General features: G+C 35.8%; 2 protein-coding genes across 2 annotated transcripts; one reads left to right on the plus strand and one right to left on the minus strand.

Annotated features, from left to right (window-relative positions):
• Positions 1–576: 576 nt before the first annotated feature.
• On the minus strand, positions 577–5963 carry LOC107771345 (uncharacterized). The gene is made up of 8 exons (XM_016590695.2): positions 5652–5963; positions 4635–4787; positions 4432–4547; positions 4167–4258; positions 3508–3529; positions 3370–3438; positions 1112–1210; positions 577–1008 (listed from the first exon to the last, which is right to left on the minus strand). The coding sequence occupies exons 1-8, from the start codon at positions 5866–5868 to the stop codon at positions 928–930; spliced, it is 849 nt and encodes a 282-aa protein (XP_016446181.1). The 5' UTR covers positions 5869–5963; the 3' UTR covers positions 577–927.
• A 9933-nt stretch (positions 5964–15896) lies between these two features.
• On the plus strand, positions 15897–18743 carry LOC107771344 (bark storage protein A-like). Its single transcript, XM_016590694.2, has 6 exons — positions 15897–16190; positions 16408–16475; positions 16816–16971; positions 17251–17457; positions 17579–17758; positions 18516–18743. The coding sequence occupies exons 1-6, from the start codon at positions 15947–15949 to the stop codon at positions 18690–18692; spliced, it is 1032 nt and encodes a 343-aa protein (XP_016446180.2). The 5' UTR covers positions 15897–15946; the 3' UTR covers positions 18693–18743.
• Positions 18744–22190: the final 3447 nt, after the last annotated feature.

A 22190-nucleotide genomic window follows, 5' to 3' on the forward strand; every position in this document is an offset into this window, starting at 1 on the left:
ATGATCTTGGACGTAAACAGCTAAAACCAACAGCATAGGTTATACGAAATACAATATTTTCTTACAAGAATAATTATATGAGTTTTTATTTCAACATATTGGATGTCAAGTTTATATTACGTTTCTGTAGTTTAACTCGTTTGCTCTATCTGTGTGCATTTATTTTGTGATCATACAGCCAAAGTATTCTTATCAACACTACTCAATTTTACAGCTTTACTTCAAGTAGAAATTTTCAACACAGTTATTTTCCTTGGATGAAGCTCTCAACTCTTGCGCAATCATATTTGTACGTTACATTCTTGTAAAGGCAAAAGTGCCATTTATTAACAGTTCAAGCAGACAATGTTTGTGGAACTTAAGAATCATAAATATATACCAAACCAGAAGAAAGTTATGATTGTGCTTAAACATTTCAATTTCTGATGATTGTAGTTCTTAATCAATGTGATTGAATTAGTTGATTATCTCATGCTTTCGAGTTTCTGAGGATCTGGCAAATGTTGGTTAATTCGTTTGCCTTAAAAATTAATTCAAATTACAACTCAGTCACTCACCATCTAACAATTTAATATAACAAAACATAGTATAAAATTAATTAAACTTCCAACTTATTTCATCTCTAAATGTCAAACGAGGTCATTAATTTATGCTCGTCTTTCGTTCTAGCTTACATTCAACACTTGTCACAGAATAATAAGATATATGATCTTGGACGTAAACCACTAAAACCCAACAACGCAACAACATAGCTTAAAAAAGAAATACAATATTTTCCTTCGAGTATCTGCATAATCACGCGAACATGTCTTGTGTCTTTTTCTGACTTTGCAGGCAAGAATTCTGGAGCTTAAGTATTTCCCTCAACAGCCTCAGCCAAAAATTGAATCTCTAAATGAGCCTCTGCTAAAACAAAAATTTGCTTTTTCAGCTACTAGTTATTTCCTTTTCCTTTGACTTGCACATATCTTCTGCCAACTTTATAAACTTTTTAGTCAAGTCATCAATCTGAAAGAACACACACAAACCGAAGTAAAAGAGCCTGTAAAGAATAGAATATAAATTATACAGCACATAGCAATTTCTTCAGCAAACAAGTTAAATAACGTACTTCCTTCTCCAATTTTTTAGCATCATCTTCCGAGAAAGCTGAAGCTGCCTTGTCTTTGTCTTTCTTTTTGGGCAAAGATTTCTTTATAGTGTCCAAAGCCTGATATACAAAGTAATTAAAATAAGGGATTAACATCTTGTAGTATCAACCAGGCGAGATTACTTTTGTTACATAAGTTCTTGGGTTTAATATCCATGCAAAAACTACATGCATATAACTGTTTCCATCAGCTCAACATCTTTTCTCCCTTTGTTCATTACTTCCATTTTGTTGGGGTTGTGGAGATTGAGTTCACTAATAAATCTAGCCGCGATATCACTGGCCATGCTGTTGTCTTGCAATGAGAGAATAGAATATAAACATTGGACCTCACAAAGGACAGAAGACAAATAGGTGATTGACCAGCTTTATCTTCAGTACAGCCCACATCATGTGAGGAGAGTATTGTGGACATCACCATGGGAAAAGAATCCGTTTACCATACATGTAACATATGGCATAAACACACACACAGACACAACAATTGCACAAAGACACTCCCCCAACTCTAAACAAGAAAAATAAATAGTCAGCTATGTGGAGAGCTCCATTAATTTGCTAATACAGAACAGCATCCCTGAAAATTACAGAAACCTCTTTTAAGTGGCCAAACTGAATTGAAGGTTAATGAATTGAGTGATTATTCTTTTAGCATTCCCCTAGTTTGAACTTCCCAGTTTTTCCTCTTAGATACTTCATTTTTCCTCCCCACTTCTCTAATGAAAATAGTAGAAACGTCGCAAGGCCGATAGCCCTTCTCTCTTATTCCTCTAAAGAACCTTTCCGTATACACAGCTGCAACCAAATACTACCAGAATTTGGGTACATATAAATATAACCCCTCTAAGCACTTATATTTATTATTCATTTAATTTCCGAGCTCTCCGCATCCAATCACTTCAGCATAGCCAGAACAGAAAGTCAATCTTCTATACAACTGCAGCACTCATGTGTTTGTTACCCAGCAATAACCAAAGTTCAACACACCTCCAACTTCATTTGGATATTCCAGATACACAACCTTCATGCATAAACTTTTAAACTTTTATTTGACTCCCATTCCATCTATTTCCTATAGCTCGTAGTTGTATATACATTTTGATAAGAGAGCACCAATTGTTGGCTCCTTGCAACTTAATCTTTTTTTTTGGGGGTGATGAGTAAGAAAATCCAATCGTTGGATCTAGTTCTCTCTATCCAAAAAAAACTCCAAGTGTTGGTTCCTAATCACTTGTAAATTTTGATTCTTTTGGATCAGTAAGAGCAATCCAATTGTTGGCTCCTTATTACTTACAATGAATTTAGTGGATCTTTAGAGACAACTATTACTACAACTACACCTCAATCAAAAACAAGTTGGAGTCGACTATATGAATCACCAATATCCATTCGTCCAATTTGGACCGTTTATGCTCGTGGAAGAAAAAGGACTTCAAAAATTAAAAAGTGTGCAACACGTCCCTTTATTTGAAGATTATTATACTACTTAAATAAATGCTTATGAGAGTTTAGCGCCATCATGTATCAAGGACTTCAGTAATAGCCAAATGCAATTGTCTAGTGTTTACTGTGTCTGTACTACACCATTCGAACAAACTAACTTACAATTAAGGTTACACAGAATTTGGTGCAGATTATGAGTAACTAGGGCCTGATTCTCTTCACAGCTTTTAATGAACTTGAGTTGGCTTGAACCATCCACTTGTGGAGATTCACTGGGTTTTTTGTTGTTGTTGTTGTTTGAGTTGGCTTGAACCATATTCTGGTCAATCTCAATCACTAAGAAGCCCATTCCTATTGACTTCATATAATATACATGCAACTACTTTCCTATTCTCTCATCATATGTTGGTTTTCCACAGCACTATTTCCCCTAAAACCCTTAAAACATATTTACCAGGTTCTCTCTCCTTTGCCCTCCTTAGGTATCTTCAGTTATTTTATCCTTCGGATAACACGGGTGTGATCCCATCCATTGCCCAATCATCTTCTCCTTTCTTACAGTGCTGCTCTTACATTTTGTGCTTATATATTTCAATAGGATGAAATGGGTATTTTACTTCCTTTCTCAAGGCTACCTTTTTTTTAATGGCCCTGGTTATGGATGTAAAAAAAAGGAAGGAGAACTTTAAGTAAAAAGTGAAGTGGAAAAGGAAAACTAACCAAAAAATAAGAAGAGGAAAAGGAGAAAGTACAAAGGTGTTTGGTCAATGGTGTACCTTCTGCCGGGCCCGTCTTACACTTTGCTTAACATCTTCAGATGATTTTGCAACCACCTTGCATACAGCCTGGTAAAGAGGATGATATTATCAGCTCGAGAAACATATAAAAAAGAACTGAAAATTGACAAGGATCACCTGCACATGCTCCTTAGTCAACCTGCTTGTTGCACGGATTGCCAAGAAAAGAAGAAAGGCTGAGTCAAAAAGCATTGGAAATCTAACAAGACATAAAGTTTCCATTGCAAATCAAATAAAGAAATTAACTTAAATAGCCATCCACTCAAAAAATAAAAAAAATAGCCAGCAAATGTATATATTGTGTATAATTAGTGTATAAATTATCTATATTGGCTAACAAATGTAAATATCCTCGACCGAGTGGCCAAATATATAAGTTCCCCAATCAAATATCTCAAAATGTTGCTGATGCAAATAGCAAAGAAGCATAAAACTTAATTGCCTGAAGTAGTGTTTGTGATAAGGAATTGCCTGAAGTAGTTATATTCCCTAGCAAGAAAATGTTTGTCTTGAAAAAGTGTAACAATGATGTTTTGTCTACATTATCATAATGTAATTCAAGGATTCTACATGTAAATACCGGCAACATGAAAGTTATAGTAAGGGGAAGATCCGTCCACTTTGTAAATTGTGAGGTTTCAAATCTTTCTTCCCAAAAAAAAAAAAAGACTATCAAGTCCAGCTTAAATCAACATTTTGCTTCTCTTTTTAACATTTTAGCCTAACTAATAGGTGGACCAACAGAGACTAAATTACTCTTTCAGATGGATACTTACGGAGGAATTGGCACAATTAACCTCTGGTTGTCCACTTTAGGATTTAACCCCAATGGAGATGAAACAATGGCTTTGTCCAATTCTTTGACGGTCTGCAAAAGATAGTCGATCATGGTTCATGTTTATCTAAAATATGGTTCAGTTCGCAACCTCAATGCAATATAAATGTACATCAGAATGGCTCCATAAATCAAGCTTTGATTATGTATCGAGCAAATATAGAAACCTAGACAGATTATGGATATGAGTTTGCATATAATATTACATTTGGATCATAAGGAGTCACCGACAAGGTTTTTGGGTCAAGCACTGAAATGACAGCCATCCTGCAAAGAGGTGTCTTAACACCTCCTGATTCAACAATGATATGATCGAGAATCCCTGTGATTCCAATAAACGAAACAAGTGAGTCCAAGTCCCAGGACAAACAAGTTGTGTTGTTTTACAACAGAAATTGAGTTCATGTACCAGCCGATGCTCTGCCAGTTCGCAACTTGGCCAATTCTCGCGACAATGCATCAATTGCTGCCTCCATCTGTGAAACTGCAGCAGCTTTGATGCTAGGACCTATATTTACAGCAGCCGCTGGATTTCCATAATCATCGTCATCTACCTCCTCCCCTAAAAATTTGCCGTGGAGGACAACAGATTGCAAGAGTCAGAAACTTCAAAGATAAAACTATCACGTCAAAACAAGAAACTTAAAGACACCATGTTTTTTGCATTTGTATTGAACAAACTCTAGAAACCTTTTATCTCGAATGATCAACTAATGCTCTTCAATAAGCAAAAGTTCCTTTCTTGTTGATGAAATTAATTAATTGATGTGATCAAGTAACAACTCTAAAGGAGAGAACACTCATATTCCCACTGTCCCAATTTATTTGGTAAACTTTACTACTTAGTATGTCTAAAAAAGAATGACACATTTCTATATTTAAAAATAATTTAACTTTAAATTCTTATTTTACCCTTAATGAGATTGATTTAGTAGTCACACAAACGCCTATGACACTTTTTAGCCCAACAAGTTTCAAAACTCTTTCCTTTCTATGACTCTTTTTAGCCCAACAAGTTTCAAAACTCTCCTTCTTCTTTTTTACTCTTTTCAGCCCAACAAGTTTCCAAACTCTTTCCTTTCTTCTTAAACTCAACACCCAGTCAAAACAAGAATGGGAGTTAAACCTAAGCCCAGCCATTTGATTCAACTACAATGTATTCTAACATATTTTTCATTATATGAACTCTTGAACCTTTCAGCACGGAACATCAAGCAAACAGGCAACTACAGAAGTCTACTTTAGTGTGCAATTAGCTTACTGAGTTAGAAATGTAAACACATTTAACAACAAAGAGAATACGCACTAAATAGGTGTGATGATACTTATCCACCTAATATGTAGAGTTCAATGATGAATTCCAAAACATGAAGAAGAAATATATATATAATTGAGGATCAATAAGAAAGGAATATAGAATCATTACTAGCTTGCCTCCTTCCTTTAGCAAAACCCCTGCGACTTTCAAGTAGAAAATTGGTTTGCGGAGAAGAGGGGAAACTTCCAATAGTTGCAGAGCTGCGGACTGGACTAGAAATGGAGCCACCTAAAGAGGAAAACCGATGGGCGGTGAAATTAGTTGCGCGTAATGCACCAGAGAAGCTGCGGTAAGATGTTAATGCTCGTCTGATAGCGATCGCCATTGATTGTACTCTCAGAATTCACCAAGTTTCATTTACTGTTCTTTTCCCTTTTGGCGATTTCTGGTTTATAGGGTTTTACAAAACCTTCGTTCTAAAGCGTTTTTCGGTTTTAATAACGAATCGACCCAACCGGAGTTTTCGTTTTGTCAATCGGGTTTGGTTCAATTTCAAAAAACCAAAGAACTATTACTACCTCGTCTTAATTTATGTGTCATAGTTTTACTCGACACATAATTAAAGGAAATTCTTCTTTTTTTTTTTTGAAATAACTGATTTTAAGAGCCCGTTTGGACATAAATTTTTTTTTTCCTTTTTTCTAAAATTTTTTTATTTTTTTTCGAAATCAGCGTTTGCTTATAAAATTTTCAATTTTCACGTAGATGTTTTGAAAAACTCCAAGCTGTTTTTCAAAATTTTCGCTCAAATAACTCATGAAACTTCAAAAACAACTCAAACTGAAATTCATGTCCAAACACAACTCTAAATTTCAAATACAATTTTCACTTGAAAATTTTTTTCACCACTTTTTGGAATTTTACAATTTTTATGTCCAAACGCCTACTAAATGTGTCATAATATTTGCGTAACTTTTAAAGTTTCTTACAAAATAAGATGTTGTGATCAAATACTGATAAGGAAATTATTATCGAATAAACTAAAACAGATGGAGTAATTCTTATTTCAAAAAGCTGAAATACTAAGCTTAACTACTTAAAACTTGATTTTCAATTAATTTTTAGTTAGTCGGCTAAAAAAAAAAGAAAATGCAGAATAATTATTATAGATTTCCCCTGCGCAGGTAAACGGAGGGGGCCGGCATGCATAGGCTTTGTGTACAAGTAAAATTAAGTTATTTCGATGAGATTTGGTGGTTCTGAATGTAAATCAAACATCAAATAGGCCAATTAAGCCAAAAATTCTCTTTATCGCCTTCTTTACTCTCATCGTTACTAAATTGTGCCACAATTGGTTCCAAGTTGGTAAGCATTACAATTGGTATTTACAATTTGGGGTGTTTGTCGATCAGTACGATACAATATTCAGATATTTCGGTTCGGTATTTTTAATATTCAGTTTTTTAAAATGCTATATCAATACCGTACCTAATTAAATTCGGGATGATTCGATTTTTCTCCTTTCGATTTCGGTTTATTCGGTTCGATAATTTCGGTTTATTCGGTTTGAATACTAACTAGTGTACAGAGTCATAGACTGTAATATTCTTAATTAAAGTACTCAAAAGTATAAAAATAAAACATGTGTTGACATAAGTTTTGTCTAAATCCAACAAATATCAACTCGGAGAGAGAAAACTGTACATAAAGAAATAAATTTAATCATTAGAAATGTCTTGTTACTTGCTTAGAGTTAATTGATGAACTTAGAGAATAAAGGATAGTAAAATTTTAGAATTTTTATATTTATGATAATTAATAAGATGTGTATTGTGTAATATAATATATATTTCGGTAAGGTATCAGTATTTCTGTATTTTATTTTAAAATACCAAATATTATAACTAATACCATTTTTTTTAAACTTAAACCAAATACCATACCGAATACCAAAATATTGAATAATAAATATCAAAAGAATTTATTTTGATACGGTAATTCTGTATTTGCCAAATTATGCACCGCCCTACTTATAATTGATCGAAGAAGAATAGATTATCAGACTCGTCATTTGTGTTGCTCATCAATGAGGAATTAACCCCACCATAAGTGAAAGGCTAGATGGATGGATTTAAATAAATAAATAAATCACTATTTTCTCGATTTCAACACAAAAACACAAAATTTGAAAGTTAGAATACCATGGATATTTGATAGTAGATTTAATTTATTTATTTTTGATTGGTAAAAACGGAAAATAGTCCTGATTTTCTAAAACATAGCATAGTAGATTGCCTAATTATTTTTTGGTTATTCGTTTATTAATTATTATCAAGATCACGCAATTTTTTATAAAGTGGAAGATTCTAAAGAAATCACATATTGTCTATGTGTTATTAGAGATCACTTATATATTATTTAATACCGTTTATATTTATTTATCATAAAATAAGCAATTTTAACTTAATATATTTTCACATATTGAAGGTGTATGGTAATGGCGGATAAATTTGTGTGTGTCAAAGTTGAAACCAAAGGTTAATTCGTCGTCTGAGTTAACACTGTTGGAGTTACATAAACATACAGCCTTGGGCCATAGTCCTATAAAAAAGATTTGGGCCAAAGTCAGCAAAGTCAGCCCAATAATTGTATTTATATTAACCGGTTAGATTGATAGAAGAAGACTATTTTTCCCTTTGTATATATATGTGTATATACTCTAGAACTTTCCTAATCAGATGAATGAAAGTCTAATTGTCTCTCTGTCTCCGTCTTCTCTCTTCGAACTGCAACCTTAGATTCATCTCATCAATTTTGTTTATTACAATGTTAACATGGTATCAGAGCCACGGTTTTGGGTAGATTCAAGCGTGATAACTCGAGCGGTGTTGACCCTGTTGTTTGAATCGAAAGAGAACGAAGATTTTTTCCGGTTTTGGTTCGGTGAACAGAGCTTTCTGAAATTCCGGCGAGGATTTTTTCCGATTTCTGACGGTCATCTCCTATTCCTGCAAGTTTATCAGGAAGAAGATCGATAACCCTAATTTTTCTGTCCTTTGCATCATAGCTGGTGGTATTTTACTTCATTGATGTATGTTTAGTGTCATTATTCGACTTTGATTCTGAATTTCTGTCTTGTTACACGATTTTGTCCCAAATTGTTGAGTTATGGTAAATCCTGGAACTTCTACTGAAACTTCGTATAATTCTAATCCTTCAAGTCCTCTTTTCATACATTCTTCTGATATTCCTGGAACATGTCTAGTTAGTACTCTCTTCTCTGGGTATGGCTATGGGGGATGGAAGAGAAACATGATAGTGTCTCTCTCTGCTAGAAACAAAATTGCTTTTGTTGATGGCTCTTGTCCTAGACCTTCGAGTATTGACGATTCCGCAAAATTACGACAATGGGATAGATGCAATAATATGGTAATTTCGTGGCTAACCAGTTCACTCTCACTAGTTATTGCTGAGAGTGTCCAGTACTCAGAAACTGCTGAGAGTATCTGGAAACAACTGGAGCGTAGATATGGGGCTGTGAATGGGACTAAGGTTTTTGAAATTAAAAAGGAGTTAGCATCAACTCAGCAAGGGTCTCTTGACATTGCTTCATACTTTAATAAATTGAAGAAACTTTGGGATGAGTTAGGGACCATGCGTAAAAATCATGGTAATTCATGTACTTGTGCTGCTAAGTCAGGCATTCAAAAAGACGACGAGGAGGATAAACTACATCAGTTTCTTATGGGTTTGAATGTGGTTTATATGGGGGTTAGAAGTAATCTGTTAATGATGCAGCCTTCTCCTTCACTTGATAGTGAATATAATATACTCTTTCAAGATGAGAATCAAAGACAAGTTCATTTCAGTCCTCAACTTACTCCAGAGTCTGCTTCTTTCTCTGCCAAAATGAATAATAAGACATTCCCTCCAAAACAGTACAATCAAAAGATAGATTTTGGACAGTCCAGAATCAATGTGTTCTGCAAGTATTGTAAGAAATCAGGTCACACAATTGAAAAATGTTATAAACTTCATGGGTTCCCCCAGAATTTCAAATTTAATAAGGAAAAGAGGGTAGCTACAAATGTGTCCACTGAGTTTGGGTGTCCATATCCTAGTTAGAAGCATAGTCCTCCTCAGTTTTGTGATGGTACTTCTGGTAATGGAACTCCTGGTCAAATCTGTGATGATCAAGCTTCATCTATTCTTGGTTTAACCAAACAATAATACTCACAGCTCATGACATTGCTGCAGCAGACTCAAATTGGTTCTGATTCTGATTCTTAGTCCAACCTGATAGGTTCTGCAAATTTTGCAGGTAGTATTTTGTCTCTGCCTGTTTATTTTGACAATGAGTCTCATGCTTGTTTGTTGTCTGGGGCTAGTAGAAGTGTATGGATCATAGATAATAGGGCCACTGATCACATGACCTCTAATAAAGATATACTCTTTAACATCATACCACTAACTACTCCTTACTTAGTGACTTTACCTAATGGATACAAGGCAAAGGTTACTTGTATAGGATCTGTTACTTTGTTCCCCTCTTTGACTCTTCATCAAGTACTATACATTCCATCCTTTCACTATAATCTGATTTCTGTCCACAAATTGATTCAACAACTCAAGTGCTTAATTCTGTTTACTTCTTGTTCATGCATTCTCATACAGGACCTTTCCATGAGGAAGCTTCTGGAACTTGGTAAATTGGACCAAGGACTTTACAAGCTTCTTCATGAGGATCACACTACTCCTAGTTCTGGATTCCCTGTTTCTGTTTTTAGTAAGAATGTACACTCTAAGAATGTTTATGATGTTTCCATTAACAAAGTTGTACCAAATAAAAGTGCTTTGAATTTTATTCCTTTACTTCCTTCTGATGATGTGCATAGTATAAATTCTATTCCTTTAGTTCCTTCTGATGATGTGTATAGTATAAATAAACATGATGGGACATATTCCCTTTGCTAAAATGAAGCTCATTCCTTCTATATCTGTTGATTTATCTTCTAGACAATCTTTTACATGTCCTGTTTGCCCATTAGCAAGGCAAAACAGATTGCCTTTTTCTCATATAACTTCTGCTTCTAATTCCTTATTTGAATTGATTCATGTTGACACATGGGGACCTTATCACACACAAACATATTCTGGAGATAGATATTTCCTTACCATTGTGGATGATCATAGTAGGGTCACTTAGACCCATTTAATGCATTCTAAAGTAATGTTTTTTCCTTGTTGAAAGCTTTCATAGCTATGATCAAAACCCAATTCAATCCTCATGGTAAGACTGTAAGGAGTGACAATGCTTTAGAAATAGGGCTCTCCAATTCTGTTTTACAATACTTCTCTGAAAATGGTATTATCCACCAAACATCTTGTGCACATACACCCCAGCAGAATGGTGTAGTTGAGAGAAAACACAAACACCTACTAGAAACAGCAAGAGCATTATTATTTCAATCAAAACTCCCAACAAAATTCTAGGGAGATTGTATTTTGACTGCTACATACCTAATAAATAGATTCCCTTCAACTATTTTACACAATAAAACCCCTTTTGAAGTTTTATATGGCAAATCACCTTCCTATACATATTTGAAGCCATTCGGTTGTCTATGCTATGCTACCATCCCCAAGTGCAACAGAGACAAATTAGATCCTAGAGCAGTCCCTTATGTGCTTGTTGGTTATCCATTTGGTAAGAAAGGGTATAAATTGTACAATCTCTCCACTAGAACTGTGTTTGTATCCAGAGATGTAGTCTTCCATGAGTCAATTTTTCCATTCTTCTTATCTTCTCCTTCCCCTATACTTACTGTTCCAATGCCTCCTATTCCTAATGATGATTTTTATCCTTTCCAATCTGAAACTTCAACTTCTTCATTTCCCTATTATGTTCCTCCTTCAACCATTGTATCTCCAGATCCTCCTACTCTTTGTACTATTCCTGCACCTTCTAACTTATGTTTTGTCCCTCTTCCTGAAGTTAGAAGGAGCAGAAGGACTCACACTCTACCTTTTCATCTCAATGATTTTATAACACAACTTCCTCCTTCCCTTTCTGGCTCTACTTCTACATCACTTTCTGCTGCCCAATCAACAACAACTGATCCTCATTCTTATACTCAGGCATCTGTCAGCCCTGCTTGGCAGGAGGCAATGAGGCAAGAGTTTGATGCTTTAGAAGCTAATAAAACTTGGACAATAGTTGAGCTACCTAAAGGCAAGAAACCAATAGGTTGCAAACGGGTGTATAAAATTAAACGTAAAGCTGATGGTAGTGTAGAAAGGTATAAGGCTAGATTGGTGGTACGGGGTGATACACAAATTGAAGGGATTGATTTTCATGAAACATTTTCCCTGGTTGTCAAGATGTGCACCATCCGGTGTCTTGTGGCTTTTGCTGTCAAGAAAGGGTGGTCTCTCTTTCAATTAGATGTCAACAACGCATTTCTTCATGGTGATTTAGATGAGAAGGTGTACATGAAACTACCTCCAGGTCTTATTGTTACTTCCAATGTTCATCCCTCTTCTATTTTGGTTTGCAAGCTTCAAAAATCCCTTTATGGTTTAAGACAAGCATCTCATCAGTGGTATGCCAAGTTATCCACCGCACTTTGCTCTAGAGGTTATGTTTCTTCTCTAAATAATTACTCTCTCTTCATCAAGAAATCTACCAATTCTACTATTTTTCTTGTTGTTTATGTGGATGATATTATTCTTACGGGTGATGATCTTACTAAAATTTTTGCTCTTAAGGAGTTCCTTAACGACCAATTTAAAATCAAAAATTTGGGTCTACTCAATTATTTTCTTGGGATTGAAGTTTTCTATGATAATTCTGGGGTTATTCTTCATCAACGGAAGTTTATTGCTGATTTGCTTCGTGAATTTGGTTGTGATTCTGCTTCTGCTGTAGTTTCTCCTCTAGAATTGGGTGTCAAGCTGCAATCTGATGATGCAGAGTTATTGCCTAGGCCTGACTCTTATAGGAGTTTAGTTAATAAACTTAACTTTCTCACCCATACTAGACCTGATTTGTGTTTTGTTGTACAACACTTAAGTCAGTTTCTCAAGTGTCCTAGGGTGCCTCATATGAATGCTGCTCTTCAGATTTTGAGATATTTGAAAGGCACTCCTGATTTTGGGGTTTCTCTTAATACCTCTTCTGATTTTTCTTTGCTTGCCTATTGTGATAGTGATTGGGCTGCTTGTTCTGAGTCTCGTAGGTCTGTTTCTAGTTTTTGCATAACTCTGGGTGGAAGTTTAATAAGTTGGAAATCTAAGAAACAGTCTGTTGTTTCATTATCCTCTGCTGAGGTTGAGTATCGGGCCATGAGTAAGGTTGTGGCTGAATTGGTTTGGTTGGTTCGTTTGCTCACTGATTTGGGTATTCCTTCTATGTCTCTTGTTCCTGTATATTGTGATAATCTGGCTGCTTTGCATATTGCGAAAAATCCCGTGTTTCACGAACGTACTAAACACATCGAAGTGGATTGCCATTTCATAAGGACAAAGTTAGCTGACGGCCTAATTTCTTTACATCATATCTGCACTACTTCTCAATTGGCTGACATTTTTACCAAGTGTTTGATAGGTGGACAACATCATTTGTTGCTTGGCAAGTTGGGTGTGGCCTCACCCTCCAACTTGAGGGGGGGGGTGTTGGAGTTACATAAACATACAGCCTTGGGCCATAGTCCTATAGAACAGATTTGGGCCAAAGTCAGCAAAGTCAACCCAATAATTGTATTTATATTAGCCCCGTTAGATTGATAGAAGAAGATTATTTCTCCCTTTGTATATATGTGTATATACTCTAGAACTTTCCTAATCAGATGAATGAAAGTCTAATTGTCTCTCTGTCTCCGTCTTCTCTCTTCGAACTGCAACCTTAGATTCATCTCATCAATTTTGTTCAATTACAATGTTAACAAACATTGAAGGAGATAGGCATTAGGGATGAAATAATATACGAAGAGTTGAATAAAATTCCATTTAAATTGAAGCTAAAGTACAAGCCTAGGGTAATTTATAGATCACCATTCAATGCCAATTGTGTACAAACATATTTTATTACAAGGAAATAAAACATTGTTTTAGGTGAACATTTATTTTTATGAAATTATGGGTGTTAGGTAATTCGGAGTGAAATTCAAAAATAACTAGATTTACAACTTGTCGTTTAAAATAGCCCAGTTTCAAAAGTAATCTAAATTTAGCCACTTTTCATGTAAAGATAAATTTGAGCGAAAACATTGTTCAAAACTCGGAAAATACGTCAGTATTTTATGCTGGAGTTCCAGCATAAGTATACTTGAACTCCAACATATTATACTGGAGTTCCAGGATAAGTATGCTGGAACTCCAGCATAATATGATGGAGTTCCAGCATAAGTACACTAGAACTCCAGCATAATATACTGGAGTTCCAGCAAGTATACCGGTCCAGCATAATATACTGGAGTTTGGAGCACCGGTGCTCCAGTCTCCAGTATATTATACTGGAGCCAGCAAAGTATACCGGTCCAGCATAATATGCTGGAGTTTATACACAGGTGCACCGAACTCCAGTATATTATGCTGGACCGGTCTCTACTGCAGCAAAATAGTGGTTATTTTTCATTGACTTGGTAAACGTTGACTATTTTTGAATGACCAGTCCGAAAACTGATTATACCGTGCTATTTTTACGGTAATTCGGGTCTACCACATGCACCTTGATAAACCCATCAATATTTCGTACCATAGTGTATACGCACATACATAAACTCATTATCTAATTTTATTTGATGTTTGATTTAGAAACAATGTTTCAGATGTTAATTAGAGTTATGTATTACATTGGTACTATTCATGGGAGAAATTCAAAAAAAGCCAGATTTACAAGTGGCCATTCAAAAATAGCCACAATTTTAAAAATAATCGAAATTTAGCCACTTTCATGTATAGATAAGTCTGAACGAAACACTGTTCAAAATCCGAAAAAATACTCCAGCATAATATACTGGAGTTTGGAGAACCGCTGCTCTAGTCTCCAGTATATTATACTTGAGCCAGCAAAGTATACCGGTCCAACATATTATGCTGGAAGTTCATATACAGGTGCACTGAACTCCAGTATATTATGCTGGACCGATTTTTGTTGCAGCAAAATAGTGACTATTTTTCAATGACTTAGTAAACGCTGGCTATTTTTGAATGACCAGTCCAAAAACTGGCTAGACCTTGCTATTTTAACAGTAATCAGGGGAGTCAAATTTGGCCCAAGTCCAAATGACTTGCACAACCCATCCAAGGTTGGATTGATTATTGACTCGTTCATTTATTTAACTCGGCTCATCTTGACCAACCCATTTTAACGTAGATTGATTTTAGCCCAAATTGATTCATGAGTAACTTTGTCAAAATATTTTTAAAATAATTTTTTTATTTGATATGTTAGATATGACCACAATAAAAGAAAAAAAGTCTTATTTAATAATTATACCAAAAAAAAAATAACACATATTAGTTAAAGTTTGGTAAGAGTTTAACGGGTTGGATTATAATCCAAATTTTAGCTCATCTTAACCAAATTTATCCTAGACCAAATGACATTGGCCCGACCATTTAACACTCCTAGTAGTAATGGAAGAAATTATTAGAATCATATATTGTTAAAAAGTTAGCGGAGCGATAACTAATGATCAAGTAAAGAAATAGGGAAATGTCACTTCAAATTTTACAATTTTTACACTTATGATATTCCAAAATGAAAAGACAAGCCATATTAAGTGAGACATATGGAGTATATATTTTGTTGTCCCATTAAGCTAGTATATTACTCATATTACGAATCAACCTCCATTTTATTAGTCAACAAATATACATAGTAGTATATGTAAACTTCAAATAATTGAGACAACAACGTGAAGTAGGTGGAGAATAATAAAAATATAAAACAAGATCCTGCTTGAGATTTTCCATGAATTATTGTGCATATTATAAAGTCAACTAACTTTACCTGGCAGCATGACAACTTTATTTTAAAAGAAAATCAACCTCCACTTCGGAGACGGATTTAGAATGTTATAACGGTCAAGCTTTTTGCTCTAACTTTATATATATATATATATATATATAAAGAAATTCACTTGTAAATATTTGACCGTGAATTTCAATTATTATTATAGTATTAATAAACAGACATCGTTGTAGTAACTCATAAACTTCAAATCTCGGACATTTGAATTTTGTTATTTAATAAACAACTATACATAGTACATGTAGCTTCAGAGAATTGAAAGCATATTCAAATTAATTAAAACGTGAAACTTGAGAATATATTATAAAAGCTCGATGAACAAGAACCTGTCTTTGATTTTATATCAATTTTTCTGTAAATTATTGAGTATATAAAATGAACTTGGTTAGGGTGGTAGCATGAACCAAAACTTGTTACAGTTCACAATATGGCTGCAAAACAAGTAATCCCTCCATTTTCTCTGATATTGGCTTTTGCATTCATCCCTTTACTTGTGTTTTCTGCACAAGCAGTTCCATTAGAAAGGTTGAATTCTTTAAGAGTTATTAAAAGTGTGAATAAAAATGGTCCTTTCCTTGGTCTTATCACAGTCTATGCACCAGAAGAAGAAGCTTTTTTTAGTACTGGTGTCTTTAGGCCTGATCCTAGACACCCCTTTGTTGATTTATCAGGTAAACTATAACGTTTTTGTCGATTCAACTGAACTCATTACTTTTTGCTCTAATTATGTATAAATATGAAAAGAAAAAAAAATTAAAATGTATACTCTAGATCTTGGATTCGCTTATGCATTCTCTCCTTGATTTAACTCAAAATATTCTTGGTTTCTTTTGCTTTAAATTATGTTAATTTCCAGAGTTAAGACTGACATAAGAGTCATTTTTGCAGGTAGACGTTTCCAAATTGGGAAGGTTGCAGGAAAGAAAGCCATTTATGTGAAATGTGGAGTTGGATTGGTAAATAAATTCTGAGATCTTTCTTTTCAAGTCAACTCATATTGTTCTTTTTTTAAATAATTATGCTTCTATTCTTGACCACTCGTTGATGATAAGAGAGAAGTCAGAGACAACCTATGGGGCATGATGGGATGGTTAAAATATCTCCACTCTTAATCAAATGTTTCGAATTCGAGCGTTTTAATGTATCTATTTGGCTCGAATCTTGAATGGTCAGGCAAGTGAATTTTTGAATATTGCGAATATATAAAGAAAAAAAAAAAAGAGGAAGTAAGAGTTGAGTTACTGCAGTTACTATTTGTCTAAGATTTGATGAGATAGTTGATTGGCTTCTACTTAGGTGAATGCAGCTGCAGCAACACAGCAGATGTTGGATCTGTTTGACATAAAAGGAGTAATCCATTTTGGTATTTCTGGTAATGCCAACAGTTCTATGCACATTGGAGATGTCACAATCCCATATCAAATTGCACAAACAGGGCTCTGGGATTGGCTGGTAAATCTTTCTAACTTTTAACCCTTTAATCAAACTTTTTTTTTTTGGTATTTCCACTCACATCTCGCTTGAGTAACCTTGGTAAAATTGTTGCCATGTGATCAGGAGTTCACGGGTTCGAGCCGTGGAAACAGCCTCCTGTAGAAATGCAGGGTAAGGCTGAGCATAATAGACCTTTGCGGTCTGGCCCTTCTCCGGAACCCGTGCATAGCGGGAGCTAAGTGCACCAGACTGCCCTTTTTATTATAGTTGGCTCACATAAATTGTATGTTTGTGCAGAAACCAAATGCAACTTTGGAACCAAATGATTTTGCTCAATTTGATTTCAAGAATTATAATGTGCCAAAAGGAGGGGATAACAAGTTGGGGCGTGTTGGTTATAGCACGGAGCAGTTTTACTCAACTTCAGGGGAGGTCAATGTACCTCAGAGACCAGTTTGGTTTAATATAACCAAGAATTGGTTTAATGTAGCCTCTCATTTGCAGGTAAGTAATATACTTATTATCTTCCACCACCAGTACTGATATCGAGTAACTATGTTCATCAATTAGAGGCGGATCGATTTTCTATTTGGTGTGATTGTAATGTGTTTGGATTCAATAACAGGGGCTGAAATTGGAGCAGTGTGCAAATTCAACTTTGTGTCTTCCTCAAATACCTAAATTAGTTGTTGGACTTAAGGGGGCAACTTCAAACTTTTTCATTGACAATGCAGCTTACACAGATTTCCTTTTCAAAACTTTTGGGGTTACATCACTTGACATGGAGAGCTCAGCTGTTGTAATGGTAACTTGCTTTTCCTTCTTTTTTTTAATTAACTTCTCTAATATTGTCGTGCCACCTAAACGATAGCTGTAGCTCGAGGCCAGATTCATGATTTAGACTGAGTTCCTTGTTGAAATAACGGGTTCATAATTGAATATTTGTTAAATTTTTTGATTTTCATTATATTTTATGGTCCGAGAGACCGTGACCCATATTCTACAAGCTCCATCCACCTATAACTAACATGTAACTGTCTATAAATAGTGGATAAGTAACATGAAAAATAAGGTAAGTTACATGTTAAAACACACGATTCATATACAAATTCTTCGCACTGTCATTGTATATAAATTACATGTTATATGTTAAAACACACAATTACATTTTCATCTTTTTTCCCTTTTTTGAAGCTTGGCCAAACAGGCTATTAGACTGAATCCTTGTTGAATTTATGGGTTCATAATTAAATATTTGTTGAAATTTTGTGATTTTCACTATATTTTAGGGCCCGTGATCTATATTCTACAAACTCTATCCGCCTTTGACAATATGTAACTGTCTGTAAATAGTGGATAAGTAACATAAAAAATAAGGCAAGTTATATGTTAAAATACGCAATAATATACAAATTCTTCGCACTGTGATTGTATATAAGTTACATGTTACATATTAAAACATACAAATAAATTTTCATCTTTTCTTCCTTTTTTCTATTTTCTGTAACACTAATAGCTCTTTTAATTTGAACTAATAGCTCTGTTTTGGTGATTTTGTGCAGACATGCTTGTCAAATGGCTACCCAGTTATCGTAATTCGTGGAGTATCAGATTTAGCAGGGACACAAGAAGGAGACAACACAATTAGATTATTTGGACCTTTAGCTGCTCTAAACACAGCCAAAGTTGTTATTAGTTTTGTCAAGTCTCTACCAGGAAACTACATTTCCAAATTCTAGCATGTTAGAATATTTCCTGAGACGGATTTAGGATGGGTTTTATGGGTCTAATTGAATTCACTATTTTTATTCGAACGATGCATGCATATGCGAAATCATTTAAATATATACATAAAATAAGATCACACTAATTTAAAACTTACTAACCCTTGATTCTGAATTGTCCGTAAATATCACCTATTACAAAGATGACTATTTGAGTATTAGTATTTGATGGTTTTATGATCTCAAACAACTATGATCTGATCCCATTATTCAACATTTTCAATTAGAATAAGTGATTTATTGGATCATTCATCGTTGGCTAAGATTAACAAATAGAGAACAGCGTGGAATTGATCTCAGTATTCAGCATTTTAACTAGATTATACGATTTGTTGGATCTTTGACTAAGATTAATAATTAATAAAGAGAGACCATGGTCATGTCATAAATGGATGTATCAAGGATGAACAACAACAATTAATTTCAACTTGTAACAAAGCTACAATTTTATGTACAAATAGACATTTTACCCCTTATGCTTCAATTTTATTCATTGGGTATGTATACAGGTAAAATCGAGGATAGAGTTACCCTCGATTTTCCGTTGTGAAACAAGGAATGATGTTACTTGTTATTGGCTCGAGTGAGACCGATGGTACCTATAGATCGAAACTAGGGACGAACGAACGATACAACAGGTTTCAAGCATGGCCGAACCCGAAAATAATCAAGCTCGAGTGAGATGAAGAATGGAAGGTAAAGGAAAGACGGTTAAAGGAGACAAACCGGGAGCAGAAATATCCGTCATCAACCGGATATTACAACACGGATCACGCTCGGTATTGGATGCTGATCATATTTTCGTGGGAGAGAAGGAAGGAAAGATTTTTACCTTATTTAGACTTGTATTAGGGTTAAAACTCCTCTACTATATAAAGAGGAGGACCCCTTTATTTTTGGCACTATTTGCACGCATATCAAGGTAATAAAATTTACTTTGACTCTCTGCAATTGTTTTAAGTATTCTTCAGTTGTTCACTGGTTTAGCCGGATCCGAGCTCTATCTCGAGGGCTCGATTGTGACTGATCGTTAGCATTTAAGCTGAATACAAGGCTTAATTGCTACATCACTTTGGTTTGATCATTTTATTTCATTTCAATTCAATTATTTACTGTTCTTTGATCATTTGTGTTAAATTAAATCACATATCCTTTAAACCGCGTACAAATTTAATTGTTGTCCATTTTAAGAGGTAAACAGTTTGGCATCGAACATGGGGATAAGGACTATTTAATAAATCAGATTCTCAATCTGCTCACTTAAGTGTTGACGCCGAATCAGGCAATCACGGTGAAAATAATAATGGGGTGCCGAGCAATAACGTACCCCCTGTTGACCCTAACAACGTTCCAATCACTGATCTGGTCGATGCCAAATCGCCGGTTGCTGTCAACACTAACCTACCGACTGATCCCAATAACAACGTTCATGGAGCACCTCGGCCATCAGTTTGTGAAACGGCCGAAGAGGGAGGCGATGAGGTTAGCTTACGTTTGATTTTTGAGATGTTGCAAGACCAATAAGTTTCCATATCACAACTGCAGAATCAAAATCACGCACACAACACGGTTGAACCCGAATGGGCTGAAGAAGATACCCAGGAGGGGAGAATAGATTGTCACAGAGCCCAACAGGTCCGGATCTGGGGAAACTTCCGAGGTGATGAAAATGCTCGAGGCACTGAAAAAACGGGTAGAATCCGGCAAAAAAAAGATAGTGGAAAATGATAAGAAAGTGGAAACCTACAACTCGAGGGTCAATCAGATCCCGAGGTCACCTCCGATAGTAAAGGAACCGGATTCCAAAAAGTTCATTCAGAAGCCTTTCCCCCAAGTGTGTCACCAAAGCCGATCCCGAAAAGGTTCCAAATGCCCGATATCCCCAAATACAATAGGACCACAGACTCAAACATGCATGTGACCTCCTATACATGCGCTATAAAAGGCAACGACCTCGAGGATGACGAGATTGAGTCGGTGTTGCTGAAAAAATTCGGAGAAACCCTATCCAAGGGAGCGATGATATGGTATCATAATTTGCCTAAAAATTCTATTGATTCATTTGCTATGCTTGTAGATGCCTTTGCTAATGCCCATGCCGGAGCCATTAAAGTTGAGACGAGGAAATCGGACATGTTCAAAGTCAAACAAAAACACAACAAAATGCTTAGAGAATTCGAGTCAAGATTCCTAATGGAACGGATGGATCTACCATCGTTTGTAGACGATTGGGCCATTCAGGCATTTAATCAGGGGCTCAACCCCCGAAGTTCGGTCGCGTCTCAACAACTGAAGCAAAATTTGATAGAATATCCAGTGGTTACCTGGGCCGACATCCACAATAGGTACCAGTCAAAGATCAGAGTCGAGGACGACCAATTAGGGACCCCCTCAAGATCGGTTTATCCCGATAAAGTGGACGAAAAGTCTAAAAGAATAGTGGTTCAGGAGTCGAGGCCACCCCGAGATCGATACCAACCTTACAACTTAGATAGAAGGGAAAACAGACCCAATTGCTATTCGACCACGAATGATAGAAGAAACGATTAGGGTTCAAGCAATCGAGGGTTGGTGAATAGAAACGGGCTCGACAGATGAACCGAAGTCAGAGATGCGCCGAAGCTATCGGAATATAACTTCAACGTAGATGCAGCGAGCATAGTGTCAGCCATCGGCCGCATCAAGGAGACCAAATGGTTGATGTCGCTCCAGTCTGATCCGGCATAGAGGGATCACAATTTGATATGCAAATATCATGGTACTCACAGGCATAAAACTGGGGATTATCGACAGTTAAGGAAAGAAGTGGCTCGTTTGTTCAATAATGGGCATCTCCGAGAATTCCTAAGAGAGCCGGCCAAAAACCATTTCAGGAGTAGGGACGCCAACAAGCAGGTCGAGCAGGAAGAACCCCAACATGTGATTAATATGATTATTGGGGGAGTAGATATTCCCCAAGGACCGGTGATAAAATGCACCAAAGTTTCCATCACAAGAGAAAAACAATCTCAAAATTATGTTCCGGAAGGGTCCATCTCGTTTAGTGACGAGGATGCTGAGGGCATAATCCAACCTCATAATGATGCATTGGCAATATCTGTACTTATTAATAAATCTCTAGTTAAGCGCGTGTTAATTGATCCAGGTAGCTCAACCAACATCATCCGATGGAGAGTCGTGGAACAACTAGGGCTGTTGGACCAGATCGTACCAGCAGTTTGAGTGCTGAACGGGTTCAATATGGCGTAAGAGACAACAAAGGGAGAAATCACCCTACCGGTCAACACGGCCGGAACCATTCAACAAGCAAAGTTCTAAAGGAGGACATGTTCAGGAGATCGTGGGTTCATAGTGTGAGGGTAGCACCATCGACCTTGCCCCAAGTGTTGAAATTTCCAACTCCGAGTGGAATCAAAACTGATTACGGGGAACAACCGGCTGCAAAGGAGATGT

This window comes from Nicotiana tabacum, chromosome 11, assembly GCF_000715075.1.
Source record: "Nicotiana tabacum cultivar K326 chromosome 11, ASM71507v2, whole genome shotgun sequence".
Classification (NCBI taxonomy): domain Eukaryota; kingdom Viridiplantae; phylum Streptophyta; class Magnoliopsida; order Solanales; family Solanaceae; genus Nicotiana; species Nicotiana tabacum.